Genomic DNA, 20603 nt, shown 5'->3' with positions numbered 1-20603 from the left:
TGACACGGTGCATTGTCTTGGTGAAGCACCACTTTTTTTCACAAATGCGGCCGTTTTCGGCGATTTCGTCCTTGAAACAGTCCAATAACGCTATGTAATAGTCGCTGTTGATAGTCCTTCCTTTTTCAAGGTAGTCAATGAAAATTATTCCATGTGCATCCCAAAATCAGACGCCATAACCTTGCCAGTCGACTGTTGTGTTTTCCCACGCTTTGGAGCGGGTTCATCATTTGCAGCCCCTTGGATGACTGTCGATTGGATTTGGGAGTAAACTGATGAAGCAACGTTTCATCCATTGTCATATATCTATGCAAAAACTCGGGTTTATTACGCTTGATCATCTTCAAACACTGCTCCAAATCAACTCGTCGTTTTTTTTTTTTGTCAAAAGTGAGCTCGCGCGGCACCCACTTTACACAAAACTTTCTCATACCCAAATATTCGTGAATGATATGATGTACACGTTCAGTTTATATCTTTATAGTGTCTGCTCTTTCATTCAATTTCAATTTATGATCATTCAAAATCATTTTGTGGATTTTCTTAGTTTTCGTCGGTAACAACCTCTTTTGGGCGTCCTTGATGGTTGATTTTCCTGGGGCAGTATCCCAAAAACTCGGCATCAAGCCAAGTTTTTGCTTCAACTGTATATTTTCCTTTCAAAAAGCAATATGGATTTTTAATTCTAGTAGCGCCATCTATGTGACAGGTCGGAGACTTATCAATTCAATATAATTCACAAATAACCTTCGAACTTCAAGTCAGCAACACAAGTTAGTTGTACCATCTTAGCAACAGAAACCTGAAATTTGTTTACACTCGCGGTACTTATTGATTGAATATATAGGGTTTCTTTTTTCATTGGTTTCACATCAACAGAAAAAGTACGACCTCTTAGGATGAACTCATAAAATCGAACATTATGAACAAACTAATTCACAAATAATCAGCACAAAATGTACGACCTTGATATAAACTGATAAAATCGGCCACTATGAACAAAGTAAATAAAAAATAATGTTCATATAACTCTGAACCACCAGAGAGGTACCAACTTAGCGACACTTATCGTACAAATATCGAAAAATTCAAATTTCAACACACCCTATATTTTTGCATACAATCAGATCGGATCGCTACCCGATCCTCGGGCGTAAGAACGCAAAGGACCGTAACCCGAACCGTCGATCGTCAACTGTTCCGCTCGCTTCGACGTCGTCGAAGGCATTTATTTTCGTCCGGCCGGTTCGCTATCCGGAATTGGCCGGATCCCTCGCCCTCTCTCGAACTCTCGAGCTCGATTCCGCGCCGCGGACCAGAAATAAGAAGGTAAGAAGTTTGATTTAAATTTCAAACGGACGGAATTTGCGAAAGGCGGTCGAGAGAGAAAGAAAGAGACGGTGGCAGGCACCATATCGATCCCCGGGGCACCGGACTGTTTTCTTTCGGGAAGAACTTGTTAGTAGTTTTGTTTAATTTGTATACCGTTCACTGTTCGCTGCCGTTTAACTAGTAACTCGTTGGAAATTCGAGTTATGTCGAGGCGATTGAACTTAAATTGCGCTACTCAGGAAGAACCGATCTCTTTCTATTAAAACTCTACTCAACTATTCACACGAAAATGTTATATATTTTGTAAAAAATGGTTGTCTGTATAAGATATGGAATTTAAAACCCAACAACTTTTATTTTACTTTTAAAAACCATATTATTTTATGAAAAGAAGAGGAAGAACAAGTAATTCGTTGGAAATTCGAGTTATGTGGAGATTACATTTAAATTTTACTACTCGCAATGAGCGAACATCTTTCTATTAAAACTGTAAGTGTGTTATGGACAATATTTGTTAAAGATGTCAGACAGATGACCCGCAACACCGTTTTTATTATATCGATTTTACAGCTTAATGACTGACCCTCATTTTGTGATAACGTTTTATTGTTGCTGTCTGGCTTCTAGATTATTTAACACATTGGGAATCCCCTTAAATATAGTAACCCCTTAACCCGTTCTACAGTATTCACCAAACGTTACATTATGGACACAGCTTTCGATAACCTCCACAAGTCTACAAGAGAATACAAGATACAAAGCAGATACAACACCAAATCAAAGAACAGTTGATGACACTTGACAGAGTGAACGTTGTCGTCACTAATCATTTATACTCGTCTGTTCTTTTGTGAATTAAGTTCATTTAAATAAATCAGTTTTATGTTTGTCAGTTTTTCTTTGTACAATGGAGAAAAAAATCACAAAATATTTATAACTGGGGACGTTACTGTGTATTAAAACGCATCGGGTACATTTGTAAGCAACTTCATGTCTCGACAGACTTCCCTTTTCATTATGTGAAAGTTTTATTTTTTGACTTCGGTTCGGACAATGCTACTTTTTCCATCTTTCAAACAATTTGCGGATTCCATGTCGAAATAGCGATGATAACGAATCGATCCATTTTTTTGGTATCTTCATAAGAAGAGAAGCGCTGCTCAGACAGATAGCGACTCGTATGTCGGACCTAGTAGTAATCAGAAGAAACACGGTCTGGAGAATACGGCGGGCAGAGTAGCAATTTCCATTTTAACGTTTTCAATTTTTTTGCAAGTTTTGTAACATGTGATCGTATGTTATCATGCTGAAGAATAATATTGTTGTGTCTTTCCTCTTATTCCTCAAATGTTTTTGACTGGACGGACAGTTTTCATCATCAGCGTCAAAATCGCCATTTTAAGATGTCGAAACCAGTATTCGTATGTTAATATCAATGAAGCATGGTTGCCATAAGCTTCATACAGCCTGCAATGATCTTCAGCCACCTAATTATTCAAAATAAAATAAAAAAAGTAAAACTGTCCGTAAAGGTGACTTACCCGGTACAAGTCAACACGGTACTCACAAAATGTCTATTTTCAACGTACTGATTTTTTTTGTTCAAACTTTGACGAAATGCCTCAAGATGAAGTTGATTAAAAATGTGCCACTTGCGAATTCATACACAGTAACACCATCTGTAAATCCTTTAAAATTAAGCAAGCATATCACTGATTAACGGTTAAAGTCTATCTAATTAACAAGTCAATTAAAAAGTCCCCCGCCTGACACATAGATGGCGCTACTAGAATTAAATCCATGTTTTAAATCCGTGTATTTTAGTTAGCAATAACCCTCAAAAGATGCGTGTATAAATTTGACAGGTTTTGGATCATTAGTTTGTAAATTAAAAATGGATAAAAAGGAATTTCGCGTGTTGATAAAATATTGCTTTTTGAAGGGAAAAATACATTTGAAACAAAACTTGGCTTGTCGAGTTCCGAAGACTGCCCCAGGAAAATCAATCATCAAGACGGTGAACGCAGTGGATGCCCAAAAGAAGTTGTTACCGACGAAAACATTTAAAAAATCCACAAAATGATTTTGAATAACCGTAAATTGAAATTGAATGAAATAGCAGACACTCTAAAGACATCATGAACGTGTACATCATATTATTCACGAATATTTGGGTATGAGAAAACTCTGTGTAAAGTAGGTGCCGCGCGAGCTCACTTTTGACCAAAAACAACGACGTGTTGATGATTCGAAGCAGTGTTTGAAGATGATCAAGAGTAATAAACCTTTCTTCTGTTCGATTTTGAGTTCTTGCATCGATATATGACAATGGATGAAACATGGCTCCATCCAAGTGCTGCTTCACCAAGACAATGCACCGTGTCACAAGTCAGTGGAAACGATGGCAAAAATCCATGACTTGCGCTTCGAATTGCTTCCTCCACCGTATTCTCCAGATCTGGCCCCCAGCGACAATTTCCTGTTCTCATATCTCAAAATAATGCTCGCTGGGAAGAAATTTTTATCGGATGAAGAGGTGATCGTCGAAACTGAGGCCTATTTTGAAGCAAAGGACAAATCGTACTACAAAAATGGTATAGAAAAGTTGGAGGGTCGCTATAATCAGTATGTCACCCTTGAAGAGAATTATGTTGAATAAAAAAAACTAATTTTGCCAAAAAAATGCGTTTTACTATGGAAGGCCAGGAACTTTTCAACTGACCTGTTAAATTAGTTATTATCCTGTTATTTATCCTGTTAAGTCTGGAATATATCCAACTCCATCGTCATCACCAATAATCGCCAAATCCACAAAAATAACCAAAAACCGCCTTCTATATCCGAAGCCAATCCCGTCGAGCTTCATATTCCGTCCGTTCCGGCATCATAACCACGCCTTCAGACCCTACAATCCCAACGAGTGCATCTTCTCAATTTTTACCACTTTATTCCAAATATAAACATCCAATATTTATCAATTTGCCAGTGACAGATTTAGTGGTGAGGAACGTAGAACAAATTGAATTTCATCACTGGAGTCGGAATGCATCCGCCGCCAACCGAAGCGAGAAGATTTAAAACTTTGTATGTTTGTGCTCGTGTATTTGTACGTATTCGTCTGTTTCTGTGTGTGTGTGTGTGTTTCTTTGCCATGGAACAATAAAAAGTTCGCTACAGAAAACTATTTCGTTTTCTTGATATTTTCCCAACTTTCAATGAATTTTCTTTCGAGCGAATGTGTATGTAAAGACAAAGTAGAGGATCTGGAATGAGGGAAAATGGCCGCGAAACAAAAATCTACTGCCAAGAATGAATTAGAACTATGTTAAACACGACGTATTTTTCCTGGAACTTTATAGTTGCTAGCATACTGAAAAAAAAATCACTCGGTCAATCAACATCTGCTGCTCTTGCTTATTTAAGGATAACTACACAGATTAAATCATAGTGTTACTAAGATGAGTGAAAAAAGGTAGATCAAGATATATAAGAATATCATTATTCACAGAAATTCACTTATTTTATGAAATTACATATTTCATTGTATAACTTAAAAACAACAAGTCTTATAAAAATTACTAAAGCACCACTCAATTCAGCGTAAAATTCTCTATAATTCCTATAATTTTCAATTACCTACCATTATTTGAAGGAAAATGGCGACGAAATAGTTAAAAATAGTAAAAAATTCCAAATTTTCACGACTATATATATGGAAAAAGTGCCAAAATTTTTTATCTTTAGGATAACGATAAAACTCTCGAAATACATGTACTTTGGGGTGAAATAAATGAAAATCCATGTTTAACAGCTCTAGAATTCATAGTTTTTAAGATATGTGACATAAACAGAAATTCACTTATTTTATGAAATTACATATTTCATTGTATAACTTAAAAACAACAAGTCTTATAAAAATTACTAAAGCATCACTCAATTCAGCGTAAAATTCTCTATAATTCCTATAATTTTCAATTACCTACCATTATTTGAAGGAAAATGGCGACAAAATAGTTGAAAATAGTAAAAAATCCCAAATTTTCACGACTATATATATGGAAAAAGTGCCAAAATTTTTTATCTTTTGGATAACGATAAAACTATCGAAATACATATATTTTGGGGTGAAATAAACGAAAATCCATGTTTAACAGCTCTAGAATTCATAGTTTTTAAGATATGTGACATAAACAGAAATTCACTTATTTTATGAAATTACATATTTCATTGTATAACTTAAAAACAACAAGTCTTATAAAAATTACTAAAGCATCACTCAATTCAGCGTAAAATTCTCTATAATTCCTATAATTTTCAATTACCTACCATTATTTGATAGAAAATGGCGACAAAATAGTCGAAAATAGTAAAAAATCCCAAATTTTCACGACTATATAGAAAAAATGCCAAAATTTTTTATCTTTTGGATAACGATAAAACTCTCGAAATACATGTATTTTAGGGTGAAATAAACGAAAATCCATGTTTAACAGCTCTGAAGTTCATAGTTTTTAAGATATGTGATATAAACAGAAATTCACTTATTTTATGAAATTACATATAAGGCAAAATAATCGTGCTCCGGAGATTCGGTTACTTTCGGAACTATTCGTATATTCGTGGGCACAATCTACTCGCCGAAAACCGAAAAGTCAAACGCCGATGTTGCCAAATTTACAGCTAGGCTATTTGCTTTATGGATGTATTTTATTTTAGAAAAAATATATATTTTAACAAGAATTTCTGACAATAACTTTTATATTTTGTTTTGAAACAAAAAGTAATAATAGAGTAGAATAGTAGAAAGTAATAGTAGAGTAAATAAACCGTATGTGGCTAATAGTACTGTTGCGCCTCTATAAGTAAATAATAGCGATCTGTATGTCATGTTTAAAATGAACAGCATGACTAATTGTTTTTAAAAGTAGCATCTATAAACTAAAAATATGTTTTTGTTAAGAGTAGTAATACAAAATGAGAACGTTAGTACAAATAAATGGCACGCTGATAGTGACACAGAATTACTACTACAATAATAACTTCTAATGATATAAGCTAATATTTTAAATTGCACATGTTATTTTTCTTTTGGCAAAAATACAATTACGTTAAATAAAACTCATTGAAACTTCTTTGAGATCTGAGAACAGGAAATAGTCGCTGGGGGCTAGATCTGGAGAAAGAGGTCGATGAGGAAGCAATTCGAAGCCCAATTCATGGATTTTTTTATCTTGATCATCTTCAAACATTGCTCCGAATCATCAACTCGTCATTGTTTTGATCAAAATTAAGCTCGCGCGGCACCCACTTTGCACAGAGCTTTCTCATACCCAAATATTGGTGAATGATATGATGTACACGTTCAGTTGATATCTTTAGAGTGTCTGCTATATCATTTAATTTCAATTTACGGTCATTCAAAATCATTTTGTGGGTTTTTTCGTCGGTAACAACCTCTTTTGGGCGTCCACTGCTTTCACCGTCTTCGGTGCTCATTTCACCACGTCTAAACTTAGCATACCAATCCTTGATGGTTAATTTTTCCGGGGGCAGTGTCCGGAAACTCGGCATCAAGCGAAGTTTTTGCTTCAACTGTATTTTTTCCCTTCAAAAAGCAATATTTTATCCATTTTTTTCACAATAACAAAAGTTGGTGCACTCAAAATGCTACAATTCACAAACTAATGATCCGATAGCTGTCAAATTTATACACGCATCTTTTGAGGGTTAGGGCTAACTAAAAAACACATGGATTTAATTCTAGTAGCGTCATTTATGTGTCAGGGCGGTGACTTTTCAATTGACCTGTTATAGCTTCACCGAGTATCACTACAGACTTTCACAACTACACAACGGCATTGATTAATAATATGCACTGAAATTATAATAGTAAAACGCGTCCGTCATTAAATATTACCACAGGTAATATCTCCACCCGATCCATAATCCAATTTTTTAAAGAAAACCCTACTTAGAACGGTATCATAAAAAATACACCTTCGGCGTATCCCTCCTATATATTACATTTTTTCCTCGGCCGGTTCCCGCCTCCACCCCCGCCGTCGCGCCCCATATAAAATCTCCAGAGTGCCGACCCGATCTCATATGCAAAAGGTGCAAATCTCGGGATATACTTAAAATCCCATTTTTTTTTTCGGCCTCCCGAACGAATAGGTTACGCAGCCCGGAACGGAATAAACATCCGGGCGCCGGGAGGAAACAAAAGAAACGGAGACGAGAACGTATAAACCGCTTATGTATTATTTAAGGGGTCCGGTTGAGAGATGCAAATTGTTTCTACTCGCCCGCCGCCCATCAAGTGCGAGGCGAAGAATCGGAGAAATAGTTTTAGTACCGTCTGCGGTGCCGTGGTGTGGTGGAGTGAAAAATATCATAACTCGGGTGCGTAATGGGAGGTCGGGGATGAGGTAATTTCGGTTGTTCCTACTTTAAATGAGGCCGTTCTGCATTGCGTTTGACAGTCTATACAATGTTCCTTCAGTTAACAGTCAAAATATACTGCTCTTTAAAAATAAAGATCCCCAAAGTCATTATTCTGATATTTTCTTCTCTTTTACTTTATTCACGATTTTTTTCTGTCTAGAAATCTCAGAGTTTCTACAGACGATTTCGGTTTTACGAAAAATGGGGCACACGAGCCTTGATCAAGACGCCTCATATGTTGTTATTTAGTTTTTGAAATTTATATGAATATTTTAGTGAGTTCCTTGTTAATTTCTTGAAGTCGGTTCAATTTTTTTGTTAAAAATATTTTATATTTCCCTTTTCACTGTTAGATATTTACTCAGTAAATTACGCAATTATTTTATTAAGTATTACAATGGAAAACCCATGCAAAAGTGCAGCCCATATAAGGAATAAAGAAACAATGGTTGAAAGTAAGGAACGTTTCAGGTCCGCTACCTAGTCCGGATGATTTGACAAATGTTCCTATCAAACTAGCATGAAAAAACTTCATGCTCTGTTTAACCATTGCACCATAGAAACAGTTGCCTATAACGTTTCTACGACTTCTTATATGATATGGTTAGTGCATAAAAAGGAAATCGAATCGCTTTTACACTAAACTACTTCCGATTTTTCGTCACATCAGTTGAACAACAACAACATTATTCACATATATCTGATTATTTTATATATATATATATATATATATATATATATATATATATATATTACTAGCGACCCGCCCCGGCTTCGCACGGGTGCAATGCTCATACTAAATTAAATACACTACAGAAAAAATATAAACGTTGTATATAAAAACATAGCGGCCCGCTCCGACTTTGGTATAAAATATATATGCCTATGTCACTCAATGAAAACATGATTAAAATCGATCCATTATTTTTGGTTCATTCATTACTGCCCTTGGCCTGCACGCATTAAATTTGGAGTAAAACAATTCCTCTCCCCCTATACTTACTATGAAGATTTCCTGCTATCTTTGGAATATCTAAATTCATACAATTTTTATTACATTACACATTTTTAAACGCAAATTTTAAATTTGTAATATCTCCGAAAATATTTGTTTAATTTACATGCTGTAAGGAACCATATTGATCTATATTAATTGCACACTGTATTTAAGGTACTTAATTCGATAAGGATTAATGCCGTATTGCTTAAAATAGCTTCGTAAATAAGCCATTTTCTCACGTAAAAAGTAAACAATAAAAATGGTTAATGTGGGTTATCCCTAAAAGATAAACATATACCATCGCGGACTTTTTTGTAGACCTTTTTATGGTGTACAATACTGTAGTACATTATTTTGATCTAACTCGTAGGGTTAGGCAGCGTTTTTGCTAATTGCCAAATAAGCCTAAAAAAATAGGTTAATTTACGACATCACGTTAGAAACCTCTAAAATTAGCAATGTTGCCTTAGTATATTATGCATGTATTATACATATAAACCTTCCTCTTGAATCACTCTATCTATTGAAAAAAACCGCATCAAAATCCGTTGATATAGGGGCAGAAAAGGCTACTTTGTTTTATACTATGTAGTGATATATTATAAACTATATTACTATATATAAATAATAAAACATACTATTATAAACTTACCGTCAAAAGGTTTGCTCATTTTTTCATTGTATCCTGAAACAAAACAAAATAGCTTTATATTATTTATTATTATAGACTATTATAGATACTATTATAGATAATAATAAGGCAAGCTGGATATTGAATACCAGTAACAGTCTGTGCTTCTTTTTCGATGGTGTAAAATCAACTGATGCCTCCAAAAAAAATTCTTCATTTGTTCTTTGACAACGTGTGGGTGAGCGTCCTTTTCCATGATTTCGGTGAGGCACCAAGCCATGAAGGTAAACATGAACTTGACCGCTTGGGATGATATTGTTGTTCGAGAGAACAACATTAATTTTAACTTCATACTAATTTGCAAGTAGCATACAGAAACGTAGATACTCAGTAAGTATGCGTGGCAGAGACTTTAAGATTCTTGTTCCCAATGTAGTGATAAGATTTTTATTAATCCTAAACTGACAGCTTAAAAATGTATTTGTTGTATTCAACACCTGATCACAAACACTAGGAAATTCATTATTTTACGTACGTTTTAAAATAGCAGTGCAATAACAAAAAAATATGCTATTTATAGGTATAGGAGTAAAAAACACTTAGTTGAGTATTATCTTATATAAGATTTGTCTACAAGTGATTCGTTTTCGGATACACATTTCATAATCAGACTCCTAAACAGTCGCGTAATATAATATAATAATATCTCCAGAAGATAGCAGATTTCATCTAATCTGAGATAATTTAGGTGTCGGCAACTTAGAATAGATGTGTCAACAAAAGATTAGACTTATTCACTAGTACTAGTAAGTCTCTGAATGTACATATAATTTGCAAGAATTGGCAATGCCGCAAATTCAAATTCTCGTGCGCATGCCAGACGTTTCAAGAATCAGACCCAAAGCCTCTATATCGAGTCGGAAATCACTCAAGTATTAAGTCCATTGAACTCAAAAGAACATCATCCATCATATATCGAAAAGGCTCAGCCGACGAGAAAAAAAAACCGGAGCTAGTTTCAAACTATTCCATTTTAAAATTGAACATTTCCGAAAACGTTGTACCGCCAGATCAAAATAAAACGATAATAAATAAGCCGGGATCGTTTTTTTCTCTCCCTCCCTCCCACACGCTTCTTTCTCCCCGCTTCGTCGCTACGTGTCGTGCGGTTAGCGGCGGGAACGTGTACGAGCCCGGATCGAAAATCTATTTCGTTCGCGAAAAAAGGCGGCCGAAGCCGCTTTTGACGCAATAACTCGTTCAGGCATCCATCATACATCGAAGCTATTGGTCCCGTCCTGCCGGTTTAATCAGTATTAATAGCTCCTTCCGCACCAGACAGCCTTATCGGCCTTCCGCACCTTCCCAACACGTGTATTCATCATTCCCCTTATTATAGAGCGCACGTACGGGGGCTCGGCGAAAGGGCGGATGGGCTGATGGAGCTTGACTCGTTTCCGAACGCTCCCCCAGCGCCCTTTAATCCCCACGTCTTCCAAGACACCGGCCGCTCTCTGTGTCTCGTTCGAGAGCCTGTTACAACGAAAATGGGAATAAACGACTTTTAACTTTTTTAATTATTATTGGTGATAGCCTCAGAACAAAATATAACATTAACCTCAATAGAAACATCTGATATATACAAAATATTGATTTTTGTTATAAACCTTTCAGTCACCATTTGCTTTTAAACCAGCTGCAGCTCTTCGCGAAATGTTTTTCAATTCTTGTACCAAAACATCCTCCAATTACAATCTTTAATAACATTGAAGATATAAATTAGCGTTGGGAACTATCGAACTATAAAACAGTCGATAGTTAAAAAACTAGGGACTGAAAATAGTAATTATTATTTTCAGCCAAATGCACGGTTCAATAGTTTTTATCAATTCATGATGTCAGACGAAGATGTACGAACCCTTTCTTAGGACCCTAAATTGTTAGAGAGGAAAGGACGGAGATAATTGCTTGGAGCTGTTAATTTTATATATGCTAATATTTTTTAACGCTAGTATAAGCCAGACGGAGATGTACATATTCGTTCACGTACTACCTTTAAAATAGAAAAGGAAAAAAGTAATTACTGAATACTATTAACTTCCAATGAATAATTTAATTTTTACGAAGTAGAATTACTTTTATATTTGAATGTTCTGTGGATCTGTAAAAAGGAATCGAAATAGAGAGTAATCGAAATATTACCTATTATTACCATAAAAACAGTCAAAAGTATTTTACTATTTATCGAAAAAAATCACAAAAGTATATATATATATATATATATATATATTTGTCAAGATCACGGCTAGAACGACAAAGCCAGAACGTTAAAAATAAGTAGCATGAAACTAGTAGAACCAAAAATAGTAACTAAAAGTACACGACTGAAAGAGTCGATAGTAAATAGTAACAAAATCAGTCGGATCGAAAATAGCGACTGAAACAGCCATTGGTAAAAAGTAGTAAAATCAGTCGAACCAAAAATAGCCACTGAAATAGTCAGTAGTAAAAAGTAGTCAATTACTAAACAGTCGATAATGGATTTCAGTCGATAGATCCCAACACTAATATAAATCTATTCCTCACTATCTGCTCTCAAACTCCCCATAACAGTTCAACTGGTTATGTTGAATCATCGGCCAGGAAAAACGTTTGGACCAGAAGTAAATCTTCTTAACATAAAATTAAACCAACTGATTTTCAGTGGCCTATTCAGAAGAAAATTTTGAAAGCCCGGGAGGAAATTACGAGCTTTAACATGACGAAAAATCTTAACACTGACATTAGCTTAAATACTCAATCACCAAAACACCACCCAATTTTCGCTAGACCTATCTTGCACTTTTCCTTTTTCAGTGGTTCAGAGTTTCAGATGATTAAATAATCCAAGAAAATTTACTAGAAACTGTTGACAAACTAAAGTTGCAGATTATATTTTTTTAATTAATTTTAGATTAAAAATAATTATCTCTGTTGAAATGTTTGTTGAGTTTTTAATAAATATATGTGTATATATTAATCGTTTCTTTTAAATAAAATACTTATTATTTAAATAACGTTGGTTAATGTAAATATTTCGATTATGTGACCTACACTTGGTTTGAATTAGTTTACAGTAACGAGCATCTACTTATTTGATTTACGCTTATTTTTCTTTAATTGAAATTTTTCTTTGTGCTTTATATAATAAAGTTCTTAATACTTTATACTTTTATTGTTAATAATCTGTCATTATTTCACCCTATTGTTCAAAGTGTTATAAACCAAAAAAAATTCCAAACCAGACTCCCGAAATGCTCTCGAATATTTGTCTGTATACTGTCGATGCAATTATTGGTCACTCACTACTATTTTGTGGAAGGAATTTACACGAAACTAAAACTGGTTGAATAAAACTTGTTTATTTTAACATTGAATGATACATGTGGTCGACGGGAGAATTGGCAGTTTCAGTATTGACAGTACTGTTTATAAGGGGTGTTATAACATGTGTTTATAACATGTTACAAGGGGGTAGAGAAAAGGAAAAGAGAGCGAGACGTCGTCGTAGTGGTCTTTTATAGCCGGGAACCGCATGGTACCAATCCACCGACGTTGCCAACCCTTGAACTTGCTGTAGGTAAATGCGTGGTGGCCCAAAGGGTCGTAGTGGTCGCTACATATAGTTTATTCAAAGTTTTCTGACAGACATCCTTTTATACACTCTTACAGGGCATAGGGTTTAAATGATGTCAAGATAACCCTCGGAGAGGTTTGATATAACTTCCAGACATTACCTTAAAAAGAATTACATTTTTAAAGGCGTAAAATAAGACCAAGAAAGATAACCTATTTGAATTTGTGTATCTTGATGAAACTTGGACATTTCAAAATGGTTCATTGTGGCACTGTTGGCAAGACGGTAACAAAAAAGTGTTAAGGCAACAAAAATTGATGGAAAAAGGTAAAACTTACAATAGCATTCGATTAGGTTTTGTTGATCATTATATTTATTAATAATTAATTGCAGATATATTGCTGGTCGAGAAGGATATCGCATCAAAAACTGTTTGGATATGTGGAAGAAAGCATTGTCAACCATAGCACCTTGGGTTTGGATGTACTCGAATACAAAGGAAGTAATTGATAAATGGTGGAATTGTGAATATGTTTCAGACAGATTAGAAAGTAACAGTCTAGTGATTGAGTTGGACAATGAGTGGGAAAGTGAAAGTGACTGAAGGAAACTTTCAGGAGTGATGAGTGATGATTTCGTCATTCATTTATAGATTTACTATAATGTACAAAAAAATTATATATATATACTATTTATACTTTTAGACCCCCTGTTTGTGTTATTAATTTTAAATAATTATTAATTTATTATTTTATACATACACTTTATATCTGTGCCCGTCCCGCCCCCTATGACCGAAATGACGAAACCCGTCAAAGCAACAAAAAAATATATCTGCCAAGTTGCGCATACCCAGTTTCTAATATAAATAATTTAATAACCAGTCCAATAATATAAATTCTATATAAGATGAAATATTAATTACCCAATTATGACTAAACGGACCGGTAATAAATATTAACGTTTGCCATTATCTGTTTACGATTTCCAGCAGTAAAAGAATTGATTTATATACGATTATTTAATATTACTTTATATAGCGTTATTTATTTAGTTTCCATTGTCCATTCCGGCTATTGCATGGCACGGATATTAAAATATGTATTCCTGAAATATTATTGTAATAACACTATTGAAATTTTCACGTAACCTATTTTAAAACATGCGATTCGATTGTTTTATTAGGCCAAAAATATATCATTTTATTATTAAAGTTGACTTTTCTGGATACGTTCTTGTTCGAATACGAGGACCATTCAATAAGAGCTTAGAATGTTCTATTTTCTACGGAATCCTTGTTGTTATAACTTCAGGACAACTTAGGAAAACGAAAATTTTTTGAGCTCCAAAATCATGTTTTGTTGTAGATAAACCATCACAATCTTATATAAAACCCTTACATATTTGGTAATTAATTAAAAATAAAAGTAAAATTTAAAGCAGATGGGTAAAACTATTTACAAATAAATCAATAAAAGCCTTTTTTATATTCACGTGTATGTTTTTGGTTTGTTCTGTTTTTTAATGATTTTCGAAACCATTTTTTTATGTATCAAATACTAATCAACGAATACTGTTTCGTTTTTTGACGACTTTTCACTAAGTAAAAGCATGACTTTACCATTATTGTCATTATTTACAGTACTGACGGAGTTTTCCAGAGTGTTCGACAAACGGTAATCAGACAGTCCAAGATCCGGTGTATACAGCGGATGCATCAAAATCATATAGCTAATTGCCCTCATTTTTGATGGGTTATTCAGAATGTGCGGTCCGGCATTTCCCTGACAGAAAAAGCGGTTTTCTTTTAGTTCTATACATTTTAATGTACTTTCGATTGTTTGTGATTCGAACAGCTCCTGATGAACAGTTCCTTACCACTTGTCCTAAATACTTGATGATGATTTCTACTACGATTTTTCGAACATTGCTATTGTACGTGACAAGATCTACATCGCCAATAATCACTCCTTTCAAAAATATCTTTATTTTATCTGGTTTTGACAGCGATTCACAAATGAAAACTTGGTCCATTAAAATTTCCATTGTTAGTTCATGTGTAATTGTAATATGTTTCAATCATTAATATTTTTAAGAATTTCATCCATTTGATTGACTAATTGATGAAACAAATAACAATTGACAAATGACCTTTATATCTTGAATTTTTTATGGTCTGTTGTCTGCCTAATGCACTGTAGTACGACTTTGAAAGCCATTGATTAGGAAAAATCAAATATTCTGTTTCTCCATTCTATATTCTATTTTCTATAACTTTCAAGAATCTATATTAACTTATTAAAAAAATAAATAACTTTTAGAAATGGGCTTTTTGAACATTGGAAGTTTGAAACATAATATAATATATTTGAAATATATTTGAAATTAAATAGAGTACAGAGAGTAGTTTTTTCCATACAAATATTAACTAGGACAATTATTTAAGAGAAAACCGGTAGTGAAACAAAAAAAGTTGATGGAAAAAGGTAAAAGTTAGAATAACATAGGCTTTGTTACTTATAGTGTTTTCTAATAAATCATTGCAGATATATTATGGTTTATGGTGGATACAGTTAATGGCTTTATTCCTTAAATAAGCTTGAAAAAGATACACCGTAGAAAGGAGAATTTTTTGGAGCTTTTGGATAAACTCTACCAGATAGACAGAAAAAGAAATTGGCTAATGGTGGAGTCGTTAACAAGTACTCCATAGTTTAGAAATTAACAATATGGCAATTGACTTGAACAGTCATTTTGATAGTGAAAGAGACTGAATGAAACTTTTTTGTTGTGGGCTTATGGTACAACCCTGATAACTATTAACGTAGAATGATATAAACAGAAACTGTTTTGTTTGAATTTCATAATTTGAAACATATATAGTCAATTCAAAATAGCTATGACACGGGAATCGTCGCAATGTTGCCGCAGCTACTCTGGGTTTTAGTACATTTAGGCTCTGACATATAACAAAATTTTAATATAAATAAAATAATTGAACAAATATTCCATTAAATATAATTTATTTTAACATTCTAGAACATCAAATGCATTTATTATCGAAGAAGTTTTTTTCCACACTAGTATGGGTAGGGTTCTAGACACTTTTTGTATGTAGTGGTATCGCCGAGGGCCTAATCTACTTAGTTAGCAATTGTATATCTGAGTAATGTATTTTACTTTCATTATAGAGCATATTTATATTTACGCTTAGTTCTTGTTTCTTTCGATGCAATATATCCTCGTAAAGTCATTATGATATTACTATTATTTCTCTTTAGTTTGTCCTGTTACTACCTGTATATATCTTTCTTGATAAAACTACATTTAATCACTGCATTCTCCGTAATGCATTTGCCATGTCTGCAAAACAGTTAGTGTTATTTCTCTACTCATACATGTTAACCAAACGTTCATGTATATTCTGAACAATAACATACATGCTCATAAAGCTTTCACACTCTATAAAACAATTATTAATATTGAAGAATTTTCAGAAGTTTGGCAAACGAACAACTTTTGCAGGCGCATTCCGTTACATGTTCGGACTTCTCTAACAACATTCTATCTCTTTTTAAATAGAATAAAATGACAAGGATAATATTGTCTGACTGTAACAGAAAACTTTAGACAGACATATACAGACATATTACTATATTTCTCTTTAGTTTGTCCTGTTACTATCTGTATACATCGTTCTTGATAAAACTACATTTAATCACTGCATTCTCCTTAATGTAGTTGCCATATCTGCAAAACAGTTAGTGTTATTTCTCTACTCATACATGTTAACCAAACCTTCATGTATATTCTCAACAGTAACATACATGCTCATAAAGCTTTCATACTCTATAAAACAATTATTAATATTGAAGAATTTTTCAGAAGTTTGGCAAACGAACAACTTTTGCAGGCGCATTCCGTTACATGTTGGGACTTCTGTAACAACATTCTATCTCTTTTTAAATAGAATAAAATGACAAGGATAATATTGTCTGACTGTAACAGACAACTTTAGACAGACATATACAGACATATTACTATATTTCTCTTTAGTTTGTCCTGTTACTATCTATATACATCGTTCTTGATAAAACTACATTTAATCACTGCATTCTCCTTAATGTATTTGCCATATCTGCAAAACAGTTAGTGTTCTTTCTCTACTCATACATGTTAACCAAACCTTCATGTATATTCTCAACAATAACATACATGCTCATAAAGCTTTCACACTCTATAATACAATTACTAATATCGAAGACTTTTCAGAAGTTTGGCAAACGAACAACCTTTGCAGGCGCATTCCGTTACATGTTCGGACTTCTCTAACAACATTCTATCTCTTTTTAAATAGAATAAAATGACAAGGATAATATTGTCTGACTGTAACAGAAAACTTTAGACAGACATATACAGACTATATAACAATTACATATACAGTAGAATATGTCATGTAATAATGTAAAGTCATTATGATATTACTATATTTCTCTTTAGTTTGTCCTGTTACTATCTGTATACATCGTTCTTGATAAAACTACATTTAATCACTGCATTCTCCTTAATGTAGTTGCCATATCTGCAAAACAGTTAGTGTTATTTCTCTACTCATACATGTTAACCAAACCTTCATGTATATTCTCAACAGTAACATACATGCTCATAAAGCTTTCATACTCTATAAAACAATTATTAATATTGAAGAATTTTTCAGAAGTTTGGCAAACGAACAACTTTTGCAGGCGCATTCCGTTACATGTTGGGACTTCTGTAACAACATTCTATCTCTTTTTAAATAGAATAAAATGACAAGGATAATATTGTCTGACTGTAACAGACAACTTTAGACAGACATATACAGACATATTACTATATTTCTCTTTAGTTTGTCCTGTTACTATCTATATACATCGTTCTTGATAAAACTACATTTAATCACTGCATTCTCCTTAATGTATTTGCCATATCTGCAAAACAGTTAGTGTTCTTTCTCTACTCATACATGTTAACCAAACCTTCATGTATATTCTCAACAATAACATACATGCTCATAAAGCTTTCACACTCTATAATACAATTACTAATATCGAAGACTTTTCAGAAGTTTGGCAAACGAACAACCTTTGCAGGCTCGTTCCGTTACATGTTCGGACTTCTCTAACAACATTCTATGTCTTTTTAAATAGAATAAAATGACAAGGATAATATTGTCTGACTGCAAAACGAATTTACAACTTTAGACAGACATATTTTGACGCTCGTGTCACCGCTATTTTGAACTGACTATATAACAATTACATATACAGTAGAATATGTCATGTAATAATGTAAAGTCATTATGATATTACTATATTTCTCTTTAGTTTTGTCCTGTTACTATCTGTATACATCTTTCTTGATAAAACTACATTTAATCACTGCATTCTCCTTAATGTATTTGCCGTATTTGCAAAACAGTTAGTGTTATTTCTCTACACATACATGTTAAACAAACCTTCATGTATATTCTGAACAATAAAATACATGCTCATAAAGCTTTCACACTCTATAATACAATTACTAATATCGAAGAATTTTCAGAAGTTTGGCAAACGGACAACTTTTGCAGGCTCATTCCGTTACATGTTCGGACTTCTCTAACACCATTCTATCTCTTTTTAAATAGAACAAAATGACAAGGATAATATTGTCTGACTGTAGAACGAATTTACAACTTTAGACAGACATATATTGACGCTCGTGTCACTGCTATTTTGAATTGACTATATAACACAATTACATATACAGTAGAATATACATTATATAAAAAATACAATAGACATTCCTGAATTATTTAAGGAATGTTCATTAAACATCGAAATTGCGGAGAATTAAGGAAACAACAAAGACAAATAGTTTCGTTCTCAAAGAGGCTCCTCATTAAAACATCTAATTAATAGGGCTAATAAATCCCGATAAAATTCGGAGGGTCCTAATGGCTTCCAGACAACCACTTGCCCTCTCCCGTCTCCTCTGGGGGTAGCCGTTTTAATGGATTATGTAAAACGTGGACTCCGGTGGGCTCTGATGTATAAGTATCAAGGTTTCAATGAAAAATTACCGGTTTTTTTCTTGTTTATAGCAAATTTGAGATTACGAACATAATGTTTGTTTAGTTATTGACGACAACGAATGTTATTTTTTGTTTATTTGATCAAATGTTATAGTTAATTTAAGATCGAGTCGGTTTAAAACAATATTTTTAAAACAGTCGAACGATTCCAAGGGCAAAGATAGTTGTTTGGACCTCTGTGCTGTAGAGACCGATAGCGAAGGTCGCGGGTTCGAATCCTGCTGAGACATGGTTTTTTTTTTCGTTTACTATAATGACCAGCTAGAACCAAATGGTCTTCGGCTGATGTCGCTTCATGTTCGGAATATGATTGTTTTGCGGGCTACAGAGAATCTGGGTTACGACTGGGACTGTCGTAGTTTGTTTACTACTAGGATTTGTGGACGGGTAGGGATTTTATTAAGGTGCTATCGTGTGCTAAGGTTCCTATGGAGAACCTCACACTGAGCCTTCATGAGCCTCACACTGAGCATGTTTATGAAATTTTTCACAAACGGGATGCCTGATCGAGGTTCCTCATAAACCATGGGGCTCTGAGTAACGCACGGACTTTTTTGGATTGAACACTTGGAGTAGTTCGAGTTGTCTCTCCGAGACATACTTGTACCACACCTGTGCTCCATTGGGGCAGATTTGACGAACTAACATTTTATACAGCGTCGCTTTCCGTGGAATTGGGAGTTTGCTTTTTCTGCAGAGTAGAGGAAATAATAGGTTGTACACGCCATTTCCTTTGCAAATGGTGTGCTGAATTTGGGCAGACCATTGGAATCTGCGGTCGAACTGGAGACCGAGGTATGAAACTTTCTGGAGTCATGGGATAGGGACTTTAACGATTTGAAGAAGATATGCGCGAAACTCCTTCTTGTGGTGGAACAGAATAGCCTGAGTTTTGCTCGGGTTAATCTGAAGCCGCTAGAATTTGTACCACGCTATCGCTTGGTTCAGTTGTACTTGAAGTCTATTGAATATTCCGTCGGGACAGTATCCGGTTGTGAAGAAAGTGGTATCATCTGAAAGTTTGTAGAGCGGGAAAGTAGCCATATAAAGGCTGAGTCATGATCGTACATGTATGCTTATGATTGTTTAATATTTCTGATTGTCATAGGTACGATCTGACAAGGAAAATGAGCCCAGTCACTCCAGTAACCAGGCTGGGTAAGACCGGATGTCTTCTGGGATGATTTCTAAGTTGGTCACTCGCCAGTCGGTAGGCTTCATGCCGCGGACCGTGGTTCGGAGCCCACGTTAAAACAATGGGTCAAGTCCAGATAAACTCTCGTTGGCAAAAGGATACTTTAAATTTTAATGATACTTTGAATTTCTAAAAAAAGTAATGTATTAATGTTCCAAATATGCATTGTATTTTAATATTTTAATATTTGTGCCATATGTGAGACCGAGATGTATGCATTCCTTCTCGTATGATGTAAAATTATTTTTAAATTTTAATATGGATTGCTAT

At 34.1% G+C, this 20603-nt stretch overlaps 1 protein-coding gene across 9 annotated transcripts in view; it reads right to left on the bottom strand.

Moving 5' to 3' along the window:
* The window catches only part of Camta (Calmodulin-binding transcription activator), a 463871-nt gene that overhangs the window by 344528 nt on the left and 98740 nt on the right, over window positions 1–20603 (bottom strand). For all 9 annotated transcript variants that reach the window (XR_013006425.1, XM_076409281.1, XM_076409286.1 and 6 more), the window contains exon 3: window positions 9429–9461. Coding sequence is in view for 8 of the 9 variants with exons in the window: in XM_076409281.1 (XP_076265396.1) it covers window positions 9429–9447 (19 nt within the window). In the remaining variant the exon portion in view is untranslated. The remainder of the gene's footprint in view (window positions 1–9428; window positions 9462–20603) is intronic.

The sequence above is a fragment of the Rhynchophorus ferrugineus genome, unplaced genomic scaffold (assembly GCF_030347505.1).
Source record: "Rhynchophorus ferrugineus isolate W39M unplaced genomic scaffold, kcgeb_rfMv2 rfM7, whole genome shotgun sequence".
Classification (NCBI taxonomy): domain Eukaryota; kingdom Metazoa; phylum Arthropoda; class Insecta; order Coleoptera; family Curculionidae; genus Rhynchophorus; species Rhynchophorus ferrugineus.
This window is presented reverse-complemented; position numbering and strand designations above follow the sequence as displayed.